This window comes from Phoca vitulina, unplaced genomic scaffold (genome assembly GCF_004348235.1).
Source record: "Phoca vitulina isolate PV1807 unplaced genomic scaffold, GSC_HSeal_1.0 scaffold19, whole genome shotgun sequence".
NCBI classification, from domain to species: Eukaryota; Metazoa; Chordata; class Mammalia; order Carnivora; family Phocidae; genus Phoca; species Phoca vitulina.
The window spans coordinates 25,748,826-25,770,721 of record NW_022589722.1 but is presented as its reverse complement, the minus strand read 5'-3'; the positions used below and the strand labels follow the sequence as shown (position 1 = coordinate 25,770,721).

General features: G+C 58.3%; 1 protein-coding gene across 1 annotated transcript in view; it reads right to left on the bottom strand.

The window, feature by feature from the left end:
* Positions 1-20,059: 20,059 nt before the first annotated feature.
* TAB1 (TGF-beta activated kinase 1 (MAP3K7) binding protein 1) overlaps positions 20,060-21,896 on the bottom strand; it is a 31,801-nt gene continuing 29,964 nt past the window's right edge. Inside the window, exon 11 of the mRNA XM_032416328.1 lies at positions 20,060-21,765. Coding sequence (XP_032272219.1) covers positions 21,558-21,765 — 208 coding nt within the window. The 3' untranslated portion in view covers positions 20,060-21,557. The remainder of the gene's footprint in view (positions 21,766-21,896) is intronic.

Below are 21,896 nucleotides of genomic sequence, written 5' to 3'. Positions count from 1 at the left end.
CCAAGCTCCAGCCCTGCCAAGGCTCCTGGCAGGCAGGGAGCGCGGCGTGAGCTGGCTCCTAGCCTTCGGTGTCTTCATCTGCAGAATGGGCTCAAGGCTGGCTGCCTGACCGCATGTGGGTCGCTGGCAGGGCTATTCAGTAAACATCAGGTTCGCTTCCTTCTTTCTCCCCTGCTGGATGAAGTCACCAGACCGGCAGCCTGCCCTGCCCTCCCCCACCTGCACTCCCTCCACTCATCCATGAATGAGCCCTTCCCAGAAGCACACCGCAGGCAGCCCTCAGAAACGCTTGCCATTTCTCCAACATTTCTCAGCCCTGACCCTTGGCGTATCTTAGTCTTTCCGCCCAGAAAGCCTTTCTGGCAAATCTTCTACTCATCCTTCAAGACCCAACCCAGTGTGCCCTCCCCCCAGAGGCCACTGCGACTTCCGGTTCCCAGAGGGCTTGCTCACGCCCCATTGGGAGAGTACCCCCGTCAGGGCCTTTGCTGTCCCTGGACTCTGCCTGCAGTGCCCTTCCCAGCCCGTCCGCCCATCTCTAAGTACTCATTCCACCCATCCCAGCGTCCAGGGCAAACCCCATCTCATCCTGTGCCCAAGTGCTTCCAGAAAGGCCCCGAAGGGAGACCAGGATACCAGGCAGGAAGTGCTCAGGATCCCAGCCTCCCGGCCGGGCCTCTTTAACACAAGGATGAGATGGGGTTTGCCCTGACGCCTCGCTCAGTGCTGGGAGACAGAGGGCTCTAAGGCAGGGGTCCCTGATGGCTCCAGGTTTGTCTGGGCCAGGTCCCGTTGCCTGGGTGACCTTGGACAAGTCTTCTCTCTACAAGCCTCAGTTTCCACATGTGTTAAGTAGAGGGGATGGATTAGACAGGGGCCAGGAATCTCCTGAAATTCCCTGTCACATGGCATGTGCACGCGTGAGCATGTGGGAGTGCGCATCACACGTATAAACATGGGTGTTAGTCGGTGTACGCTTGGATGTGATCATGCACTTGCTTGTGTGAACGTGTGTGTGAGTGTGTGTGTGCGCGTGCATGCACATGCATGGTTCTCTGGGAGAGGGTCTCTGCTTGTTATTGGATTCTCAAAGGGTTCAAGCCCCGGGTGAAGGACTGCCAAGTTCTCCCGCACAATTCCTTGGTGTTCCTCCCTCAGTGGGGACTCCGGTCAGCCCTCCACGGCTCTGCCTCTGTCCTTGCAGTAGCTTCCCTGTTCCTGCTTCTGCTCCCTTCCCACAGAAGCGAACGGTCAGTGTGACTCTGGAAGGCACAAGTCAGATCACCTCCCACCTCCGCTCAAATCGCGCTGTGGCTCCCACTCAGCCAAAGTGAGGTCAGAGTGCTATGGGGGGGGTGTCACAAGTCCCCGCCTGGTCTAGGTTGGTGCCTCCCTGGCCCCCTTCCTTCACACTGTCCCCGTGCTCATCAACCTGCTATGTGGTGGCTGTTTCTTCCATCCAGACCTCTCTTCCCCCCAGGTACCCATGGGGCTCCTCCTTTTTCCAGTGTCAGTGCAAATGCAGGGCCTCCCCCAGCACCCTTTAGGGTACGGCTTTCCGATCCCTTTGTCTACTCTCTTTTCTCCATAACACTTTTTTTTTAAAAGATTTTATTTATTTATTTAACTGGCAGAGAGAGAGAGAGACAGAGAAAGAACACAAGCAGGGGGAGTGGGAGAGGGAGAAGCAGGCTTCCCGCCAAGCAGGGAGCCTGATGCGGGGCTCGATCCCAGGACCCTGGGATCATGACCTGAGCTGAAGGCAGCTGGTTAACCAACTGAGCCACCCAGGCGCCCCTCTCCATAACACTTTTGACCATCTAGCCTACAAGTTAACTTCCTATGCTTCTTGTTCTTTTGCTTGTCTCCCCCCACCCCTGCTCCCCAGAACATAACCCCTACCAGGACAGGGATCTGTCTGTCCTGCCCCCGCTGCTGTCACCCCAGCACCTGGCACAGCCTAGCACATAGTAGGTGCTCAATAAATACTGTTGCATAAGCTTCAGACCACCTCCTTCCCTGGCCCTCATGCGCAGCGTCTACTGTGGGGGGGCAGGGGATGGCGGGAACCCAGAGAGAACAGCACTGGCCTTCCAGGCAGGGGAGACCTTGAGACTGAAACAGTCCTCCTGTTAGGGCTGGGACCACTGCGTGGATGCAAATGGATGTGACCCAGGACGCCAGTCGCTCTTGGTACCATGAGCTGCACACTTAGCTGGGCCCTGGCAGCCACTCCTCGAAACTCGGGAGCCTGCTGTCTGCAAGCCCTCCTCCTTCCCCGGGCAGCCCCCACCAGCCCCACGTGCTGGATCCCCATGTGAGGAACAGAGCCCACCCGATGGCTGAGAGGCAGAGCCGGGACCTGGACCCCAGAGCCCAGTGCTCCGGCCAGCAGGCGCCCGATTCCCTCTGCGTCTTCTCCCTCACGGCAGCCAACCCCACAGAGAGAGGAAGGCGAGCACATGGTGGGGCGGGGTTATAGCCACTCACTGATTGGGAGCCCACTGTATGCCTGCCTCTGGGCTCCAGGCTGCCGCGAGCAGAGAGGAACCAGACTCTCTCCCCTGCCCCCAGGGGGACCCCGACCAGTGGATGAGCCGGAAAGACAGCAGGGAGGCGGCCACACGGTCCAGCTAGGGGGCTGGGAGGGTGGAGGCAGCATTGGCCGGGGCTCAGAGGCTGGGGCAGATTTGGAAACACAGCAAAAGAGGGGAAAGGGCATCCAGGCTGAGGATGGATGGGGAAGGAACTAGTCATAGCTAGAAAGTGGGGGCGCAGGGTGCGTGGAGGGAGTAATTCAGCCTAAGGAACCCCCGCAAACTCCAAGGACACCACAGGTGCTGAGGGAGGTCTTGGCAGTGACCCCCACCGCAGCCCACGGCCAGCCCAGGAGGGGGGCCTGCAGGAGTGAGGCTCGGGGGCTGGGTCACAACCAGAGGTCACACCAGGGGGAGAAGTAGACACACCCACACCCGTAGGTGTGTGCACACACCGACGCATGCATGGAGCAGGCCCCCATCTGCTGGTGAGAGCACCCGCTGGGAGACTCCCTCCCCTTGTGTCTCACGCACATGCACCCCGGAGCCTGGTGCACACAGACCCACAGACACACTCCCTGTGCACACACACAGAACGCGCATCTACACCCACAAGCTCTGCTGGGCACTCCCCATAAACTCACAGGAGAACATTCCACAGGGCCACCGCAGGGAGGGCAGGGCAAAGCATGGCCCCCCCCAGAACCGCCCTCCTGCCTCCCAGCACCCTGTTTCACCCGGCCAGCACCTGCCTTGGCGAAGGGGCCTCGAAACACCATCAACAGAGCTGAGGCACGAGCGGAGCGAGCAGGTTCTCTTGTCCCTGTGACGGCCAGGAATCGGAGTAACAGGGTGCTGCTGGGAGTCTTGCTCAGGGTCCAGGCTGTGCGCTGGAGCGGGGCTGATGGGCGGAACTAGAGGAAGGGAGAAGTTCACCCACGAAAGGGAGCTCCTGTCAAGGCCTGAGGCTGTCGGAACTGCCCCGATGGGGTAGATTGAGCCTCACGCCCGTGACCTGGGAGGGGCCCCAAGGGCATCTCCCGCGGCGCCCAGTGCGCTCACGCCTGTGGGGGGGGCCCTCGCGGCACCGCGGCAGCCGGGATCCCGGGACAGCTTCGGTGGCTGCGAGAGATCCGGGCGCTGGGCCGGAACCGGTCAGAACAAGCCAGTTTCTTCATCGGCACCGCGGCCCTGCCGTGGCTCTACCACTGCTCCCAGGTTCTTTAGCGACTCCTCCCAGGACGGACGTTCCAGACCTTTCCACGCCAGCCGCGCTCCCTTTGGCCCGCCGTCCGCCCCTCGCCGGGGCCTGATTAGCACACACTCCGGAGGCCTCTCGCGGCCCCCGACGGGCCGTCCTCCAGTTTATGCAACCGGCTTTTGCGGTGGGGCTTCTGGCGCTGTTGCTCGCTTCCTGTGAGCTGCTGTGCTCGCAGCTTGGAGAGGTTCAGGTGCTCAAAAAATTCTGGTGTGAAGAAAGCTCAGCCATGTTATGGGATAAGACCGTGGATTAGAACACGGATGAAGACGGCAGGGCTTGAGTTCTGCTATCATCGCTGCTTTGGGCCATTTTCATCTCCCTATGCCTCAATTTGTCCTTTTGTACCAGGGGAAGAAGAAGTGTATCTACTGCGTGGGATTACTGTCAGGAGTAAGTTCAGACATGTTCAGTGCTTGGGACATAGTGAGTGCCATTATTACCACATACCACTATTACTGCTGCTCATAGGTGGTCAGTGCTCAGAAACTGGCTGTTCAGAGTCGTCCCCCCCCCCCGCCCCCACCATGACTTCCTTCTGGAATCTTCTAGTTGGGAGGGGTCTTTGAAAGCCCTGGAGTTCCAGCCCAGTCCATTGCACCAGTGAGAAAACAGGGACCAGAGAGGGGCTGGGGCCTGCCCGGGGCCATAAGAAGCTAGCTGCTAGCAGAAGAGCCCATAACCATGGCCTTCAACCATGGCAGTGCACATGGCCCAAGGCCCTGAGGCCCAGACCACTTGCCTTGGCTGGGCACTGCCGTTCTTCAGGATGTTTGACCCCTGCCTCTGGCCGGGACTGGGGCCGAAGAGGTCTGGGCCCCATGATGTGAAGAGACCCTGCCAGGGCTGGGACCTGTGCAGAAGAGACACCCTGCTTCGGGTACCTTCTCTGGAGGTCAGAGCACCCACCCTCAGCTTAGGATCAGGATCTGCAATGAGTCTAGACTTTGTAGGGCCTGCTGGCTTTATACCTTCTCGGGGGGATGTTGGTGGCATGGGCAGGCTGTGCAGAGAGCTGGGGTGGGAGTCAGGAGCCAGGGTTCTAGAACAGTCCACACCCCTTGACTCACTGAGTCACTTGTACAATGAGGGGCTTGGCCTTGGGAATTCCTCAAAGTAGATGGGCACCTCTCCCAGGTCACAAAGCCGATTCTCTGAACTTGTCCCCACAAGGCATGTCACTCCTGGCAGAGGACGAGGTAACTCAGGCCAGAGAAGCGGGATCATCGGGTGGGGGATGGTAGAGGCCATGCAACAGGTCAGGAAGGGGCCCAGCTGAGCAGGGAGCCTCCTGCCCAAGGGTCTGACTCTCCTATGGCCTTAAGTCTGACAGTGCAGACACATGACCCACACTGGCCCCTTTCATCCCTTCTGCCCTAGGGTGGCGTGTCCTGGCAGAGGGTGGGTAAGGAAGGCCGGAGCCCAGGGACGGAGGCCAGGGCTCAGTGTCCATGGGAGGGGATGTGCGGGTCAGACTGTCTTGGTGCCCACCAGGATTCCCAGCACCACTGCCCTGCCCTGCATGCCCCCTAGGAACTGCCGGACCACCTCCAGCCCTGCCAGGCACCCACCAGGGCTGCCAATGCTCCCTGGGGCTTGGAGTTTCCCCGGGGTACAAGAAAGAATCAGGATCCCCTGTGCCTTGCCGGAGGGAAGGTAACAATAGTGCAGCCGCTGGGGAAAACAGTATGGCAGTTCCTCAAAAAATAAGACACGGACTTATCATGTGATTCAGCAATTCCACTTCTGGGTACATAGACCCCAAAACTGAAAGCAGGGACTTAAACAAATATTGATGCACCCATGTTCATAGTATTTTTATTCACAATAGCCAAAAGGTGGAAGCAGCCCAAGGGTCCACTGATGGATGAACGGTCTGTGCATACATCGGAATATTATTCAGCCTTCATAAGAACGGAAATGCTGGGTGAAACTTGAAGACGTTATACAAAGCGAAATGAGCCAGTCACAAAAGGACAAATACTGTATGACTCCACTTACACGAGGTACCTAGAGGAGTCAAGTTCATAGAGACAGGAAGAAGGGCGATTGCCAGGGAATGGGGAATTACCTTAAACGGAATAGTTTCAGGGACACTGGGTGGCTCCGTCGGTTGAGTATCGGACTCTTGATCTGAGCTTGAGTCATGATCTCGGGGTCCTGGGATCAAGTCCCACGTTGGGCTCCGTGCTCAGCAGGGAGTCTGCTTCTCCCTCCCTCTCCTTCTGCTCCTCCCCTCGTGCTCTCTCTCTCTCTTTCTCTCCCTAAAATAAATAAATAAATAAAATCTTAAAAAGAAATTCAGGGTACAGTTTCAGCCGGGGAAGATGGAGAGCTCTGGAGAGGGATGCTGGCGAAGAGAGCCTGACATGTGAAGGCACAGCGTGCCACAGAACTGCGCAAGGTCGAGTTCGTGTGATGTACATTTTACCATAATGATTAGGAAAAGGAATTAGGAGGTGGGGAGCAGGCCCCGGGGGATGGGTAGAGCATGGGCTCTGGAATGGTGATTAACTCTGTGACCCCAGGCAAGGCCCTTGACCTCTCTGTGCCTTCAACTCCTTCGCGAGTGAAAGAGGACAGGCGTGCGCACCCTGGCCCCGGGTTGTCAGGAGGGTTTTGTGTGAGGGGCTGGACGGAAAGCGCTTAGAGCACGGCCCGCGCAGAGCGGTCACGCCTGCCTTTCTCTTTCCCCATTTCTTAGATGAGCAAACTGAGGCACAGAGAGGTAAGGAACTTTCCCAAGCTCACACAGCTCATGAGGGGCAGGGCAAGGACTGAACTCCAGAGCCCGTGCTGGGTGGCCACTGTCCTGTTCCTGAAGACTTCGGAGGGTGGAGGGAAGGATTTGCATGGCTTCCTCCCCAACAACCAGTGAACCTTGCTATCTGGAGCCAACATTTTTTCAGAACCTGTGAGGCCAAGCTGGGGTAAGGCTGCTGGGAGGAAGTTTCTCGGCTTCAGGAAGGCCCAGGGCAGGGCAGGGCAGGGCCGGTGGGGGGCAAGGGCCAGGCATTGTTCACTGCCCGCCCAACACCTCAGCAAAGCCCGGGCAGGGCCTGTCGAGAGTTGTCACCAACAAGAGGAGCAGGCCCGGCCTCATTCCCCACTGGGGCTCAGCCACCTTATCCTCGGGGGCTGGGGAGCAGGGCAGCTGGGGCCGGGGAGGAAAAGACCCAGAGGCCTGGAGAGAGAGAGAGGGCTCTGAGGCCTTCGGGCCCCTGGGCCTGGCCAGGGCCAGCCTCGCCTTCCCATCCCCCTGCAGCCAGGCCCTGGAGCTTCCTGGTCCCTCCCTCCTCTGCATCCCCAGGGGTCACCATCAACTGTCCCACGCCTGTCACACAGGAGTCCGACGGCAGGCAGTGGCCCACTCTAAGGGCAGGATCCTTGGGTGGAAGAATGGCTGCCAACAATTCCTCCCATCCCGGTAACTCGGCCACACAGTCCACCGTCTTGCCTCCCTGGTGTCTGGGTAGCCTGCGTGTGGGATGTGCGTTGACCAACAGGATGACTTGGAAGTGACTGAGAGATTTCAGGCCTAGGCCTTAAAAGGCTTTACAGTATCCATTTCCTCCAGCTTCGAAGCCAGAGCCGCAGAAGGAAAGAGGAGGACCCCACTAGAGAAAGGCCATGTGGAAGAAGCCCTAGAAACCATGAAGGGAGGAGAGAGGCCCTGCCCACCCCTGGCTGCCCAGCCAGCCCTGCTGCAGCCCCAGACCCATGAGGGAGGCTGGTTGGGCGCCCCATAGGACAATGCACGCAGTAGAGAAGAGGGGTCCCTGCCCAGCCCTCCCCAAACTGCAGAATCGTGAGCAAATCCATGCTGGTAGTTGCTTTGAGGCACTGGGCTTGGGGGTTGTTTGTTACTCAGCAATAGTTACCTGATACACTTCAAGTCATGAAATCTTGTTTCTGAAATCTTAGGATCATGGAGCATGTCAGACCAGGTTCAAGTCTTGCTTCCACTGGTGGTCTGGGCAAGGAACATCGCTTCTCTGGGACTTGGTTTCCCCCCAGACAGGGATACCTACTTGCACGGAACGGGGAGAGGACGCAGAGGGAATGAGCGTGGAGAATGGAACACGGGTTGGCCCAGAGGTGTTGGTCCTTTCTGCTCTGGGACAATCTGACACAGATGAGTCGGTGGTGGCCACCAGCCGAGGCCGAGAGGCTAACTGGAGGGATGGCACAGGGCATCTGCTGCCACACCTCTGCCAGTGCCACCAAACCCCTGCTGCCCACCTGTCCCCAGCTGGGGTCACCCACTGGGGTCACCTTCTTGGGGCAAGGTGTGGGCAGGCTCCGTAAGCCCACAGAACCCAGGGTAGTGGGAGCCTGCCAGCCCAGAGCAGAGTGCTACCCAACCCCCAGCTCCCCCCCCTCACTGGGCTCTCCCCCTCCTCCCACCAGCCCATTTCTGGCTTTCCTATTGGAGAAACTGCCAGAAAGTGGGGTGTGCCGTCCACCCCCAGGGGACTGTGGGACCAAATTTCTACACAGGAAGGGCTTGTGCAGGGTGGGGTGATCTTAAGGAAGGGATGTCTTTTTCTTTTAAGTAAGCTCTACGTACCACGTGGGGCTTGAACTCATGACCCCGAGATCAAGAGTCCCATGTTCTACCAACTGAGCCAGCCAGGCGCCCCAGGAAGGGATGTTTCTTAAACTGCCCTCTGTAGCGAGCAGGTCTACTTGGGGCTGATGGAGACTGGGGCGTTACCAAGACCCCCGAAGACCACCCTGGAGCTGCCACCACTGCTGTTCACAGATGGTCTGTCCCCAGTGGGGGGCCCACATCAACCTGCGTGCCCAGCTTTGCCCTCCCCATCCCCCTCCCCTCCTTCCCGTTGGCCAGGACACGCGCGCTGCTCGCTGTCTCCTGGAAGCTTTGTCCCCACATGCTGGCCTCGCTTTATCTCGTTGGTCATCTCTGCACAGGAAGGAGCCTGGGTGGGTGCCAGGGCTGCCTAAGCAGATTATGTCATTCACCCCAGGGGGGTGGGTGGTTCAAAGCAACTGGGTCCTCAGGCTAGCCCCTAGGGGGCCCCGGGGCCCTGAGCTATCTTCACAACCAGACCCCAAAGAGGAAGCAGAGGCCCAGAGATGGGGAGTGGCCTCCCCACGCCACACAGGAGGGAAGAGATGGAGCTGAGCCTAGAATCCCCTTCCAGCTATCCCCCCCCCCCCCCCCCCCCCGCCCCCAGAGCTGCTTCCTGATCACATTCTCGGCAGCTCACAGGAAATGGCTTCTCTGGAGCTTAAGGGAGGATGTGACATGGTCCCAACTCCCCACACCCCATTTCCAGGGGCCACTTCTCCTCTGCCACCGAGATTATCACCAACTTAAAAAACACTCATACCCATGGAGGACAGGTTCCCCACCACGATCTGCTCCTCCTAACACCTTGGGAGGGACCATCTCCACTTCATAGGTGTGGAAACTGAGGCACAGAGAGGTTCGGAGGACCCGGAGCTGGCGCGTACGGAGCCAGCCCTGATCTTCATATTGCCTGCTTTCTTTCTTCCTTTCTCTCTCTCTCTTTTTTTTTTAAAGATTTTATTTATTTATTTGAGAGAGAGAGCACGAGCAGTGGGGAGGGGCAGAGGGAGAGGGAGAAGCAGGCTCCCCGCCAAGCAGGGAACCCGATGCGGGGCTCCATCCCAGGACCCTGGGATCATGACCTGAGCCGAAGGCAGGCACTTAACCGACTGAGCCACCCAGGCGCCCCAGATCTCCTGCTTTCCTGCCCCATTCCCTCCAGCACCCAGCTCAGAGCAGGGAGTTTCTGCGAGCCACGAAGCCAGCCTTGTCTGTCCCCTCCACCTCCAGTCCTCCAGGCGCTAGGCCCCGGCCCCGGGGGCAGGAGGAGGCACCGAGGGTCACATGGCAGACCCTGAGGCCACAGAGGAACTGTTACGTGGACCCCTGGCGCACAGGGAGGTGGGCACGGGCCAGGCCTCCTACCTTTGGGTTTGCAAACACCTGTGAGATTTGGGTCTCCGGGGCTGGAGCTGGGATGACAGCCGCCTCGTTCCAGCTGCCCCAGGGGATTCTGGGCCCCGCTGATCCCTGCAGTGTTCTCTCCCATAACCTTGAGCCCATCCTGCAGGAGGAGACGCTGAGGCTCCGAAGCCACACCGTGTAATGTGACGACCAAGTGGGGACAGAGACCCGGGCACACGCCCCACGAACACCCCTCCAAGCTGCATAACCCTTGCCCTCCCTGAGGCTCCCTTCCCCTGCGGCCACACTGAGCGTGGCTTTCTTCTCACCCGGGCTGCCGGGTGGGCGAGGTACGAGGCTCATGGCAGGCCCGACCAGGCCCTCCTGAAGCGGGGCAGCCATCCCGGGAGGGGCCTGGATTGTGGACTTAGCTGAGGGCCCAGAGAAGGTGGCACAAGGACCCCTCCCCTGATTTCTTTTGTTTTCCGCCCGTCGCTTACTGCTGCTTGCTGTCATATGGTATACTCACTATTTCCTCGTTTGCTGTCTATCTCTCCCGGGGCAGGGCCGCAGCTTTGGTCCTCCACTGTGCGGTCCTAATGAGGAACCCGATGCACAGTTACTGAGTGAATGAGTGGCCATGGAGTAGGGCAGCGGGAGGCCAGTCCCAGAGGTGATGGAGGCAGGGCCAGGTGGAGTGGGGCTGGAAGAGGACGGATTCTGTCCAGGTGTGGGGGAGGAGGAAGGAGCTGGGGGGCCAACTCCCTGGTGGAATGTTTGATGGGGAAGGCGGTCCCCTTGGCCCACCACCCCTGACAGCTGGGCTCAGGCTGGGTCCCAGGTGTGACATCGCCGCTGGGGCCATGTCTCATCCCCTCAATATCCTCTGGGGCCAAGGCTGGTGCTTAGCCCCGAGATATGCCTGCCCCGCCCCATCTTCCACTCCTCAAACTCCAATCCCCCTTCCCCCTCCTCCTGGACGACTTCCTCGATTCTCCTGCTCCCCGCAACCTCCTGCCCACGAATTCCTCCTTCCTCTGTGCTTGTATGCACTCACTCGCTCACTCAGTTCTGAGACTGGCCCAGGTGATGGCCCCATGGGGATGCAAAGATGACCTCAAGAGACACAAACCTAGAAGCCAAGTCACAGCATTACTCAAAACCAGGCAATGCGTGAACGCTCTTTTAAAGTATTTCTCATGGATCCTGGGGTTGTCTTCAATCACTTTTATTAGAATATTTCTTAGTTATGCATAGACACAGAACCAGAAAGGCTCTCATGCTCATTTTGGCCTCCAACAGGAAACCAAAGGAAAGTTATAGAACCGAATATAAAGAAGAGTAGCAGAAGCAACACAAATTCAAATTGACAACAGGAAAGGACCCTGCTGGCTTTCAGCACAGATGGGGCTGGTTCTCGGGGCGGGGGGGGGGGGGGGGCCCCCCCCCCCCCGGCCCCCCCGGGGGCCCCCCCGTCCCCCCCCCTGCAGGGCCCCAGCTGGGTCAGCGCCTGCGCAGTCCCCTCAGCTGCGCACCGTCCCCCCCCTTCCCCCCCCCCAGTGACTACAGTGTCAACCACCCTGGTCAACAGGAACCCAAACACATTGGGGGGGGTGGCGGGATGTATTTGTTTTAATTATGGTAGAATATACGCAAGATAAAATTTACCATTTTAACCATTTCTACGGGTACAGTTCAGCAGCGTCAAGTACACGACAGCGCTGTGCGACCAGCACCGCCACCCGTCCCCAAAACTTGTCCATCCCAGTCACTCCCCGGCCCCTCCCCCAGCTCCAGGCGACCACCATTCTACTTCCTGTTTCCGTGAACTTGACTCCTCAGGTTCTGCATATGAGGGAACCATACAGTATTTGTCCTTTTGCAACGGGCTTATTTCGTTTACTCTAATACCCTCAAAGTTCGCATGTTGTAGCGAGGTCAGAGTTTCCTGCCTTTTATTTTACTTTTTTTAAACTATACTCCTAATGTGGGGCTCAAATCCACGACTTCAAGATCAAGAGTCGCGTGCTCCACCCACTGAGCCAGCCCGGTGCCCCTGGATTTCCTTCCTTTTTAAGGCTGAATAACATCCTATAGTATGTGTACACCACGTTTTGCTCTTCCATTCATTCATTCCTCCACGGGCATCAGTGAGTGGTTGCTTCCATCTTTCCGCTATTGTGAATAATGCTGCTGTGAACATTAGTGTATGAATATCTTTTCTGTTCTTACTTTTGGGTGTATACGCAGATATGCAATTGCTGAATCACACTGTAATTGTGTGTTTGATTTAGGACTTATTTCTAATGTGATTGTTCAGATGACCCTAAATAGGATTATAGCCAATTTATTTTTAATTCATAGATTCAACACCCACAAAATTTTATTTTTTAAAGATTTTATTTATTTATTTGACAGAGAGAGAAAGAGAACACAAGCAGGGAGAGCAGCAGAGAGAGAGGGAGAAGCAGACTCCCCACTGAGCAGGGAGCCCGATGCGTGTCTCCATCCCAGGACCCCGGGATCATGAGCCGAAGGCAGATGCTTAACTGACTGAGCCACCCAGGTGCCCCGACACCCACAAAATTTTAAAAGCTCATACTCTGCAGTTTCTGTCCCGAGACTCCAGTATGAGACACCCTAGAGCTGCCCCATCCAGTGGGGTGAGCACGAGCCATGAGTCCCGGGACGGGGCTGGCTGCGTTCCGATGTCCCACACGGGGGAAATACACCCGTATTTCAAAGACTTAATATGAAGGAGAGATCTTGTTAGTAGTATCCATGTTGATTACATGTTGAAATGATAATGTTTTGGCTATACCGGGTTCATGAAACAATAGCATTAAAATTAATTTCACTTGTTCCTTTTTCTTTTTTAAAATGTGACTGCTGGAGAATCTAACTTGGCATTTCTGGCTCGCATTGTCTTTGTGTTGGATGCTTAACCTAGCAGGTTAATCCAGGTGCTTTCCAAGCCTAGAGGAGCCGCCTAGAGCTTGGAAGCCTTGGCTTTCTCATATTTATTTTTAATTGAGGTGAAGCTCACATAACATACAATTACCCATTTCTAAGTGTACAGTTCCAAGGGGCACTGAGTGCTTTCACAGTGCTGCGCACCCACCACCTCCGTCTAGATTCCGAGCCTCTCATCGCCCCAGAAACACGCGCCCATTAAGTAATCACTCGTAACTGCCCCCTCCCCTGCCCCTGGCAACCACTGATCTGCTTCCTGTCTCTATGGATTTGCCTATTCCAGACATTTCATTTAAAAGGAATAATACAATATGTGACCTTGGACGTCTGCCTTCTCTCACTGAACACAATGTCCTCAAGGCTCATCCCTGTTGTGACAGGTGTCAGGGCCTCATTTGTTTTATGGTCGAAGACGACCCCGTCGTGTGGGTACCCTGCCACTTGCTGACCCCATGGACGGACAGCTGGGTCGTCTCCGCCTTGGCTCCCTGCGTGACGCCGCCGCCGCCATTTGTGTATACGTTCTGTGTGGTTGTATGTTTTCATTTCCTGGGACTGGAACTGCTGAGTCACATGGTAATGGCTGGTTCTTTTCGTCGTTTTAACATTCGCCTTACTCATGTCTCAGAGTTCTGGACACACATCGTTACAGAGTCACCTGGGTCCTCAAGGTGCGTTAGGATAGAGACCTGAGCGCCACTGAAGGGAGCTCGGGGTAGGGGGGGACTTGTTGGGGACCCTCCATGTCAGTATTTTTTTTAAAGATTTTATTCATTTATTTGAGGGGGCGGGGGCGGGGAGGAGCAGAGGGAGAGGGACAAGCAGACTCCATGCTGAGTGCAGAGCCCCACGTGGAGCTTGATCCCACAACCCTGAGATCATGACCCCAGCTGAAATCAAGAGTCAGAGGCTCAACTGACTGAGCCACCCGGGAAGCCCAGCATGTCAGTATTTTTAAGACTTTATTCTTGGGAGGACCTGACTCTCTGGAGAGGACCTTCAGTGTTCTGCCTGGGGGGTAAAGGCCTGGCTGCCGCTGGGAGTAGGGCAGGGGACAGGGGGAAGGGGACAGGGTCCCCAGCACGCAGAAGGCCCTGGCACTTGGCTCCCTGTTTTCAGAATGATGCCCCACCCCCAGGCCAGGGACAGCTGGTTTACCATCAGCAGACATAACTCCAGTTTTCTGCTGGGGTTGGGGTGGGTGACCACTTAGCCGTCACCTTCTGGAAGGGGATTGGGGAGTCTGACTGCTCCTTACTTTGCCCCCACCCAATATCCCCACCTGGGGCTGAGTCCTTGCTGGCTGTGTGGGGTCCTCACGCTGGGGCTGAGCCCCGCCTGCCCCAACTGGCTTGGGACATGGCTCTTCTGAGCCCCTAACTCAGCCCCCTCTACACTCACTTCACTCCCCAGCTTCAGGGCTGCACAGTTATGGCCTCTGTCCGGCCGGCCTCACCCTTGTGTCTATACCTTAGCACAAAAGGAAAAGGACACCCTCTCTGTAGTCTTCCTGGGGTTTGGGGAGGGGGGAGATTTAGCGAGGGTGTTCAATCTGCCATCCTTAGGCAAGCTGTCGGGCTAAGACTAGCCTGGCCGTCCCAAGAACCCCGTGTCCTTTGGAAAGATTCCAGCCCCCACTTTGGAGAAGCTTCCTGGAAGCCAGCTCCAGGAGGGTCCCGGCTCAGCCCGGGTCTCAGGACTCACTCTGGCCACAGCTCAAGGCTGCCTGGTCGTGCCCAGAGACTATGAGCTCCTCCAGGGCAGGAGTGTCAGCTACGTCACTTCTGGTCACCTTCTTTCTCTCCCCCTCCCCGCCCCCGCCACAGCCCCCCAACACGGTGCACGTGGCCGCTGCCCAGCCCACTTAGTAGCTGGAGAAGAAAGGGACGGACACACAGGGAAGGAGATGGAGACTGGGGCGAGGCGGGGAGATGAGGAGCAGGGAGTGTGAGGGGACATCCTCCGCTTTGGTCCCCATGTCTCCTTTACCTGCTCTTGGGCCCTTCTCTGATCCTTGTCCTGGGTCTTTGCCCCCAGAGGTGCTCAGAAACTCCGCAAGGCTGGGACAGGGACTCAGTCGCAGGCCACCCCACTGAGGGCAACGTGGCTGAGCCCTGCTGGCCCCACATGGCTCTGTGCTGATTTCATTTCACGGCAGACAGCGCTTCAGGCCCACCATCCTTTTAGGGGCCCGCGGAAATTGTATACTTTCTTTCGAATCAGAAGAGAAAAATTAACTTTGGGTTCAAAGAACATGTTTTACTATATAATAATTAATCCATGTGTCTTGATACCACTGCAGTTGTAAAGTACAATGTCTAATACTTTTTGGGAGGAAGAGACCCACTTAAGTCACAATGTGTCTTTGCCCCAGCCCGGGGTCACCCACCTGCTTGAGTTCCTGGCCGCTCCGAGTGGGTCCTGCTCCTTCCCTCAGGACAGCTGGGTCCAGCTCCCTCCAGTGTCACAAACAGCCCTGTGCAGATTGCTGGGACCCCGAGACCAGTGTCCATGGGTCCGTACCTCAGCCCCAGGTTCCCTGCGGCCCCTGGGCAGGGATGCCGGGGAGAGGGTGAGCGGGGGAAGGCATGCCTGGAGAGGGAGCTGATCCTAGTCAGGCCCTGAAGAATGAATAGTTCTCACTCTGGGGAACCGGCCTCCCGGGCAGCAGGGGAAGCATTGGCAACGATGTGCCTCAAGGGGTCTGGCCCATTCACAGGAGGGTGGGGAAAGCTGATCTGGCTCTGGGACAGTGCGGGTTGGGGGCTGGGGTCCTTTGGGGGTTGGGGCCCCAGCGCTTCTTCCTGGTGCCTGAAATGCCCGTCATCTTCATAGTCCTTCCTCAAAGTCATAGAAGCTTCTGGTGTGTGCATCACTTCCCAGGTCCTGTTGGGGCTCAGCCCGAAGGGTCTGTCTTCTCCGAAGGGACTGGAAACCCACCTCTGCTATTATTGCATGGCCTGACTCCCCTCCCAGGCCCCTCCCACCTGCCCTGTCAGCCCAGCCTGACGCTGCCCACGAAAGTGCACTGTTTCCCCTCGGGCCTCTGGAGAAAGGACGGCCTGAACCCCATGGCCCCTCCAGCCCCCCTCCCTGCCACCCACAGGCCCTTCACCCAAGCCCAGCACGATCTCAGATCGCAGAGGGCCCTTGGCACGAGAGCTTCCCTCCTACACTGGGGGCGTCAGGATGTTCCATCAGGTTAAAGTGGCACGGAGACCTCCCCGTCAAAGCCCGGGAAGGGCCTTTGAAAATCATGAGGAAGCATCATGGTGCCGACAGAAAAGTCCTGGGCTCAGATCCCCGCTCCTGTGTGATCTTGGGCAGCTTGCTTGTCCCAAGTCCGGGTTTCCTTCTCTCTCGGGCGGGGCCTCTGGGATCTGCTCCTTGCTGAGTCCGTAACTGTGACAGGAGATACTGCACGTCAGGCGTATGCCTGGCACGTAGTGAGAACTCGTTAAACGGCAGTTGTCATGGTCTTGTTTTTACAAAAAGCTGAGCTGTATTTGGAGAAGAGACTGGGATCAAAGAGTTTCCGGTCCTCGTCCAAGGTCACCCAGGGGCACACAGAGGCGGGACTTCCAGAAGCCCCAAACCATGAAAGGCCACATGGAGGAGGCAGGATGGCAGAAGGTGGCCAGCCCGGCCTCCCCGGTCAAGAACCTCCAGTCTTGTCAGATCCCAAACTCACGGGCCTCCCTCGGGAGGTTCTGATTTGGGAGGCGAGGGCGGGGCCCAGGAATCTGTCCTTGTAATAAGCACTGGTCTTTGTGGCCCCATGGGCCTGATGTGCAGCCAGGCTGGGGCCTGCGGCTCAGTCCTCCCCCAGCCCCCCAGTGCCAGGCGGGCGTAGCCTCTCTCACACACCCGTGCTGACGGGAAGCTCCTCACCTCCCACAGGCAGCCAGCAAGACGACATCCACCTCGGACGCCGTTGGAAAGTTCTTTCTGAGCTTGAGCAGACATCTGTCTCCCCAGATCTCTGCCCAGACTCCCTAACCTGTCTGTATTTTATCTCCACATCTGTACGGGGGGGCTAATGATAGGACCCAGAAGACCTTCAGACACAAATCCTGCCTGGTGGCTCTGGGTGTGGGGGGCAGCCCACAAGGGCCCCCTGGGGAATGAAGGCCTCGCAAGTCCCCACCTGGCCCTCAGCAATGGGCGAGTCTTAAGAGGGCCACCTGAGCCCCTCAGCCTGGCCGCCGCTGGGTTCCCCGGGGTGTGCCGAGCTCTATAGATCCGCGCAGCTGACGTGGTGCACTTCTTAAAATGACTTGATAATAAGTCATTTTAAATGCTATTTCTGAAAAAAAAAAAAAGTTGCTTTTGTACTAAAGAAAACCATTTGATATTATGAATTTGACTGCAGAATTCACCTCGATATTCAAAATAAATGGGAGACATCTAATTGCTTAGAAACCCCCAAACTCTGGGGGTGCCAGGGTAGTAGTTTTCTTTAAGGTAATGGTATTTCCTGCAGAAAAGTTCCAGCTCTTCTCTAGGCAATTCATTTATCCGCCCAAGTTCCTCTGACACTTCTTAGACGCTTCTTAGACTAGCCCCCGGCCACTGAGGTGCCTGGACAAGAGTCTAGGGTGGAGGGGGCTCAGGGGAGGTCTCAGGGCTGGGGGAGAGGACGGAGCAAGCTCACGAGTGACCAGCACAGCAGGTGCTGGGAGCAGGAGGCTGGAACTATGGAAGGTTCTTGAGCTCAGCCCTGTCTGGACCACAGGATGGCTTTGCTGAGGTAGCAAGCATAGGAGCTTGATCATGGAAGGTGTGGAGACAGTCTGGGGCTCTGGCCTTGAGGGAGTGGCCTGTCCCTGTCCCTGCTCTAGCCCACCGTGTGACCTGAGAGAACGAAGGCAAGAAGGTGCTGGACCAAACAACTGATCCACACAGTCTGGGGTCCTCTGACCTCTCTGGGGGTCTCGAATGCAGGAATGGAGTCTGTGAACTGCTGTCCATGTTCCTCAAGGCCAGCTGCCAGACACTGTGTCTGTCCTGGGGGAGGCCGCCCAGGCTCGTGGAAATGTCAAGTGCCCATCTTTGCTCGGGGCTGACATCACCTCTCTGTGGGAACAAAGCGCATGCTCATGCCGAGCCTGTCTGGATTGGCAGTGATCTGTGTCCTTGTTTGGTTTCAAAATAGGGGGCCCAGAAGGAAAAATCATGAAAGATGCCCTTGTTGGAAGAAACGTCGAGGAGCCCAGCGGATCGCCTCCCTCTGGGCTTTGGCTGAGACGAGGCAAGAAGCACACACCCACTCCCGTGTCTGGGTTCCTAGGGGAAGCTGCCAGTACACCTGCTCCATGGGAGGCCCCGGGGGGGAACCTTCATTATACAGGACTTTAGAGTCCGTGGGGGACGTGGGGGGAAAGGGGAGGAAATCTTGTCCATTTCCACATTGTAGGGCATTCTTACCTCTCAGAGGTATGGCGACTCAGGCCTGTCTGGCAATCTTATCAACAAGTTGGTTGTTTCCTCATTTTAGAGATGAAGAAACAGAGGCTCAGCGTGGTCAAGTAACTTGTCCAAGGTCACACAGCTCATCACTTTCATTTAACATGTATGTGAGGGCTATTACGTGGCTGGCACTGACCTTGGGGCTGGGACCGGATGGAGTAAGGAAGACAAAGTCCCCCCCTCACAGAGGGGTCATCTTAGTGAGTGAGAGAGGCAACACAGATAAACAAGAAAAAATGTCAGGCAGTTTCTGTGAAGCAGATTCCACAGGGAGACAGGGCGGGATGTGGCTGGGGTGGGACCAGGGCAGGCCTGCGTCAGGATGTAGCATTTGTGCGGAGGCCTGAACGACAGGAAGGAGGCAGCCGTGTAAAGAGCCCGATCAGGTGCCTTTCCCTAGGACGTTCCAGTGGCCTGAGTGGCCCCTGACAGGTCTCACTGCCGGTGCTCAGCTGCAGGGTCAGTTTGTGAGAATTGGAGGACCAGATGAAGGCTGGACACACAAGAGAACAAATCCTCGTGAAGCTGGCCCAAGAGCGTCCATGGGGCTCCTGGTGCTGCCGGATGTCCCTGTGGCCCGCCCCGTCGCCTGCGGCCCTGGGTTAACAGCGGCTCACGAAGGCCTGCCTCATCCAGTCTGACCCAGGCCAGGTCGTCGATCAAGGCGGTGACTGAATCCCATCCTGTGAGGGGACCGGATGTCTTCGAGGGACAAGTGGACACAGGCAGCACGTGGTGGGCGGGCTTCTCAGGGAAACTGAGTGCTCTCCCCATAAGGCGGTGGGGGGGTGGCTCGGCCCAGCGTGCGCGTTGGCAGCCGGCCCGCCTTGTACGTAAGGGCGGGCTTGCGGGTTTTGCAGCCATGCCTGGCTGCCCTGTTCTCTTCTTGGCCTGACTCTTGCCATTTCTGAGATCCTAAGACAGACTCCTCAACTAGCTCTCTCTGCCTCACAGCTTAATCCGCCAAAGGGAACCAGGAAGCCAAACCGGTGCCCCTCTCAGCCCCAGGAGGCCGGCCCAAGTGGAGCTGCGTGACACAAAGCCAGCTGGGCAGGGCCCTGCCCCCCCACGCCTGGGGCAAAGCAGGTGCTAGGGGAGGCCGGGGGGGGGGGGGGGAGGCTGGACGGGGCCATTTGTGACAGGGAGCACGCCCACCTGTCTGCGCCTCAGTCACTCACCTGAGAGACGGTGCACCCACCGCCTCCCTCTCAGGGTGCTGGGCGGACACCAGGACTCCAGGTCTCGGGCCAGCAGTGCTCCCAAGGGCCTCCTGAGGGACAGCTGAGGCGGGCTCCACCGTTCTGCAGGTGGGGCCCTGTGCCTCGAGCCCCTTCCGAGCAGAGGGGCAGGGGCATCTGGGAGCCTCAGACGCCACCACCAAACACTGAGCTGTGCTTTGTTAGTTCCAAGCAGACGCCCTTGTTAGTTCTGTAGAGCAGGAAGAGGCCAGTATTTGTGGACTAGTATTTATAGAAAGTCCTCCACCCAAACAAAACCGAAATAAAGCAAAGGAACTGCCTGAATGTCCACTATCTGGTGACGGGGGAGGGTGCCGTCCCGGTGACCCGGAGCTGTCGGCCACAGCGCTGCTCACACACTGAGAGCCGGGCGCCCCGTCAGGAAAAGCGAGAGCTGCCCACGGCCCCGCCGCTGCTCACAGGGCCCGGAGGACTTGGTCTGTGGCGGAACGGTCCCCTCTCCAGATGTGCGGGGACCGGGGGGCGCGGGGGTGCCGGACACCCAGCGCTGTCCCGCCGGGACGCAGGTCCCGTCAGAAGGCTGGTGCCGCCGGCTGCTGAGCGGGACCGGAGGAGGCATCCAGCCCCCCAGGCCGCTGCGACGTACCCGAGACCTGAGTAACAGCACTCTTAACACCCGATCTGTAAGACCACCTATTACTCTTTCTTTATTGCGGTAAAAAAGTGGTTCTATTTCTAGAGACCAAACAGCATCACAGAGCCATTCTCGGCAGAGAATTCTCTCTGTCCGCAAGCCCTCGCGACAGACTTTCAGTCTGCTCCCCTGCGGAACGGAGCTGGCCTCCAAGTGCAGGGCGGGAGACGCGGTCCTGCCCCGCACAGCGCCCGGGGCCTTGGAGCTGGCCTCCGACTGTCCAGAGGCCGGGCGCCCCAGAGGCCGCACATGGCAGCCAGTCCCTGGGGCGTCGCGGGGCAGGAGCCTGGGGGCTGGGGAGCTGGGGAGCTGGGGAGCTGGGGAGGGATCCAGGGCGGCCTCCTGACTTCCGCTGCACCACTGACGGTGGGAGCCGGCACGTGTGAGTGCCCTGGGCCTGCCTCGTCCTGGGCCTGCAGGAATGGCCCTGCCAGTCTCTGCCCTCCAAAGGCGCAGAAGGCGTGCTCTCGGGGCCTGGGCTGGCCCGGTCCCGTCCCCAAATGTCTGCAAGAGTGGGGCGTGTCTCTGAAGCCCCTGATCACCCAGGGCACCTGGTATCCAAGAACCTCCTCCCCACTGTTCTTTCAAATGCGCCCCCCACCCCGACTCTTGACCTGTTTTTTCCTTAAAGCCGGCAGACTCATCGTCAGGGGTAAAGACGACTCCTTGTAGTGGCTCCCTAGCCTGTGGTGGTGAAGGGAAAACAACGCAGCACCAGCTCCCCCCGATCCGGGGCCTCCCCGCTCCTGGGGGAGCCTGACAAGAGCGTCCACGTCCTCACCTCTCCTGCACCCCCGTGTCTGGGGAGGCCCAGCCACACCCAGCCTACCCCCTCCGGTGGGCTCCAGGACCAGTGCTCCCCTTGGACCGGTCTCCTCTCGGTCCTCTTCACTTGACCTGCCCATGTAGCCACCCAGGCTCCCCACGCCTCCCTTGGCCTTCCTGAACACTGACCACTGGCAACAACCTGGGGAGGCCCAGGGATGGGCGCAGGCTTCGAAGGTGCAGGTGCCACCGGGGGCTCCACTCTGGAGGCTGAGGAAGGAAGGGGGGAACCCCCACCCAGGGCTGCAGGGGCAGAGAAAGCGGCGGCTGCCGGACCCATGGCATGCTGGGCCGCAGAACACCTCGCGCTGTGCCCCACACGGCAGGCCCCCCCCGGCCCCCCGGCCAGCACGGCTTCTGCCCTGAGCCGTCTGTCTGAGAAACAGCAACGGTCCTGGCTGAGTCTGCCTGAGGGAGGGGCCTCCAGCCCCCCGTTGCCGGTGCCAGGGGCCAGGGCCGGTGTGCAGGGCTGCTCTCCAAGAGAACGTTCTCTGCAGCACCGAGGACGGCGGGGTGCGAGCGTGGTGCAGGCTGAGGACTGGGCACTCCCTGGGCCCGCACGGCAAAGGCAGACCACAGGAAAAGGCCCATCCGGCCCCGGAGCTCTGGGCCCCATTGTCCCCAGGCTTGGTCCTGCTCGGGCCACATCCCCCAGCTGGGGCTATGGTGCTGTCATCACACTCTGCTCGCCATGGTCCACGCTCCAGAGGCGGTAAAACTCAGCAAAGTCCACGTAAGGCTCCACACGGCCGCCCTCACCAGGCGGGAGGGAGTGCGCGGGCCGGGAGCGGAAGAGGCCTCCGTCCGAGCTGGAACTGCTGCTGTGCGTGTGCGTGGTGGTGGACTGCAGCGTCAGGGTCGGGCTCTGGCTGTGGGGACCACAGGGGACAGTCAGTCAGGGACAGAGAGGCCCCTCAGGCCACGAGAGCCAGCCCGGTCGGATGTTCTCAAGGGCAGATGAAAACTCAAACGTATTTTCCAAGCTCTAGCTCTATATGGC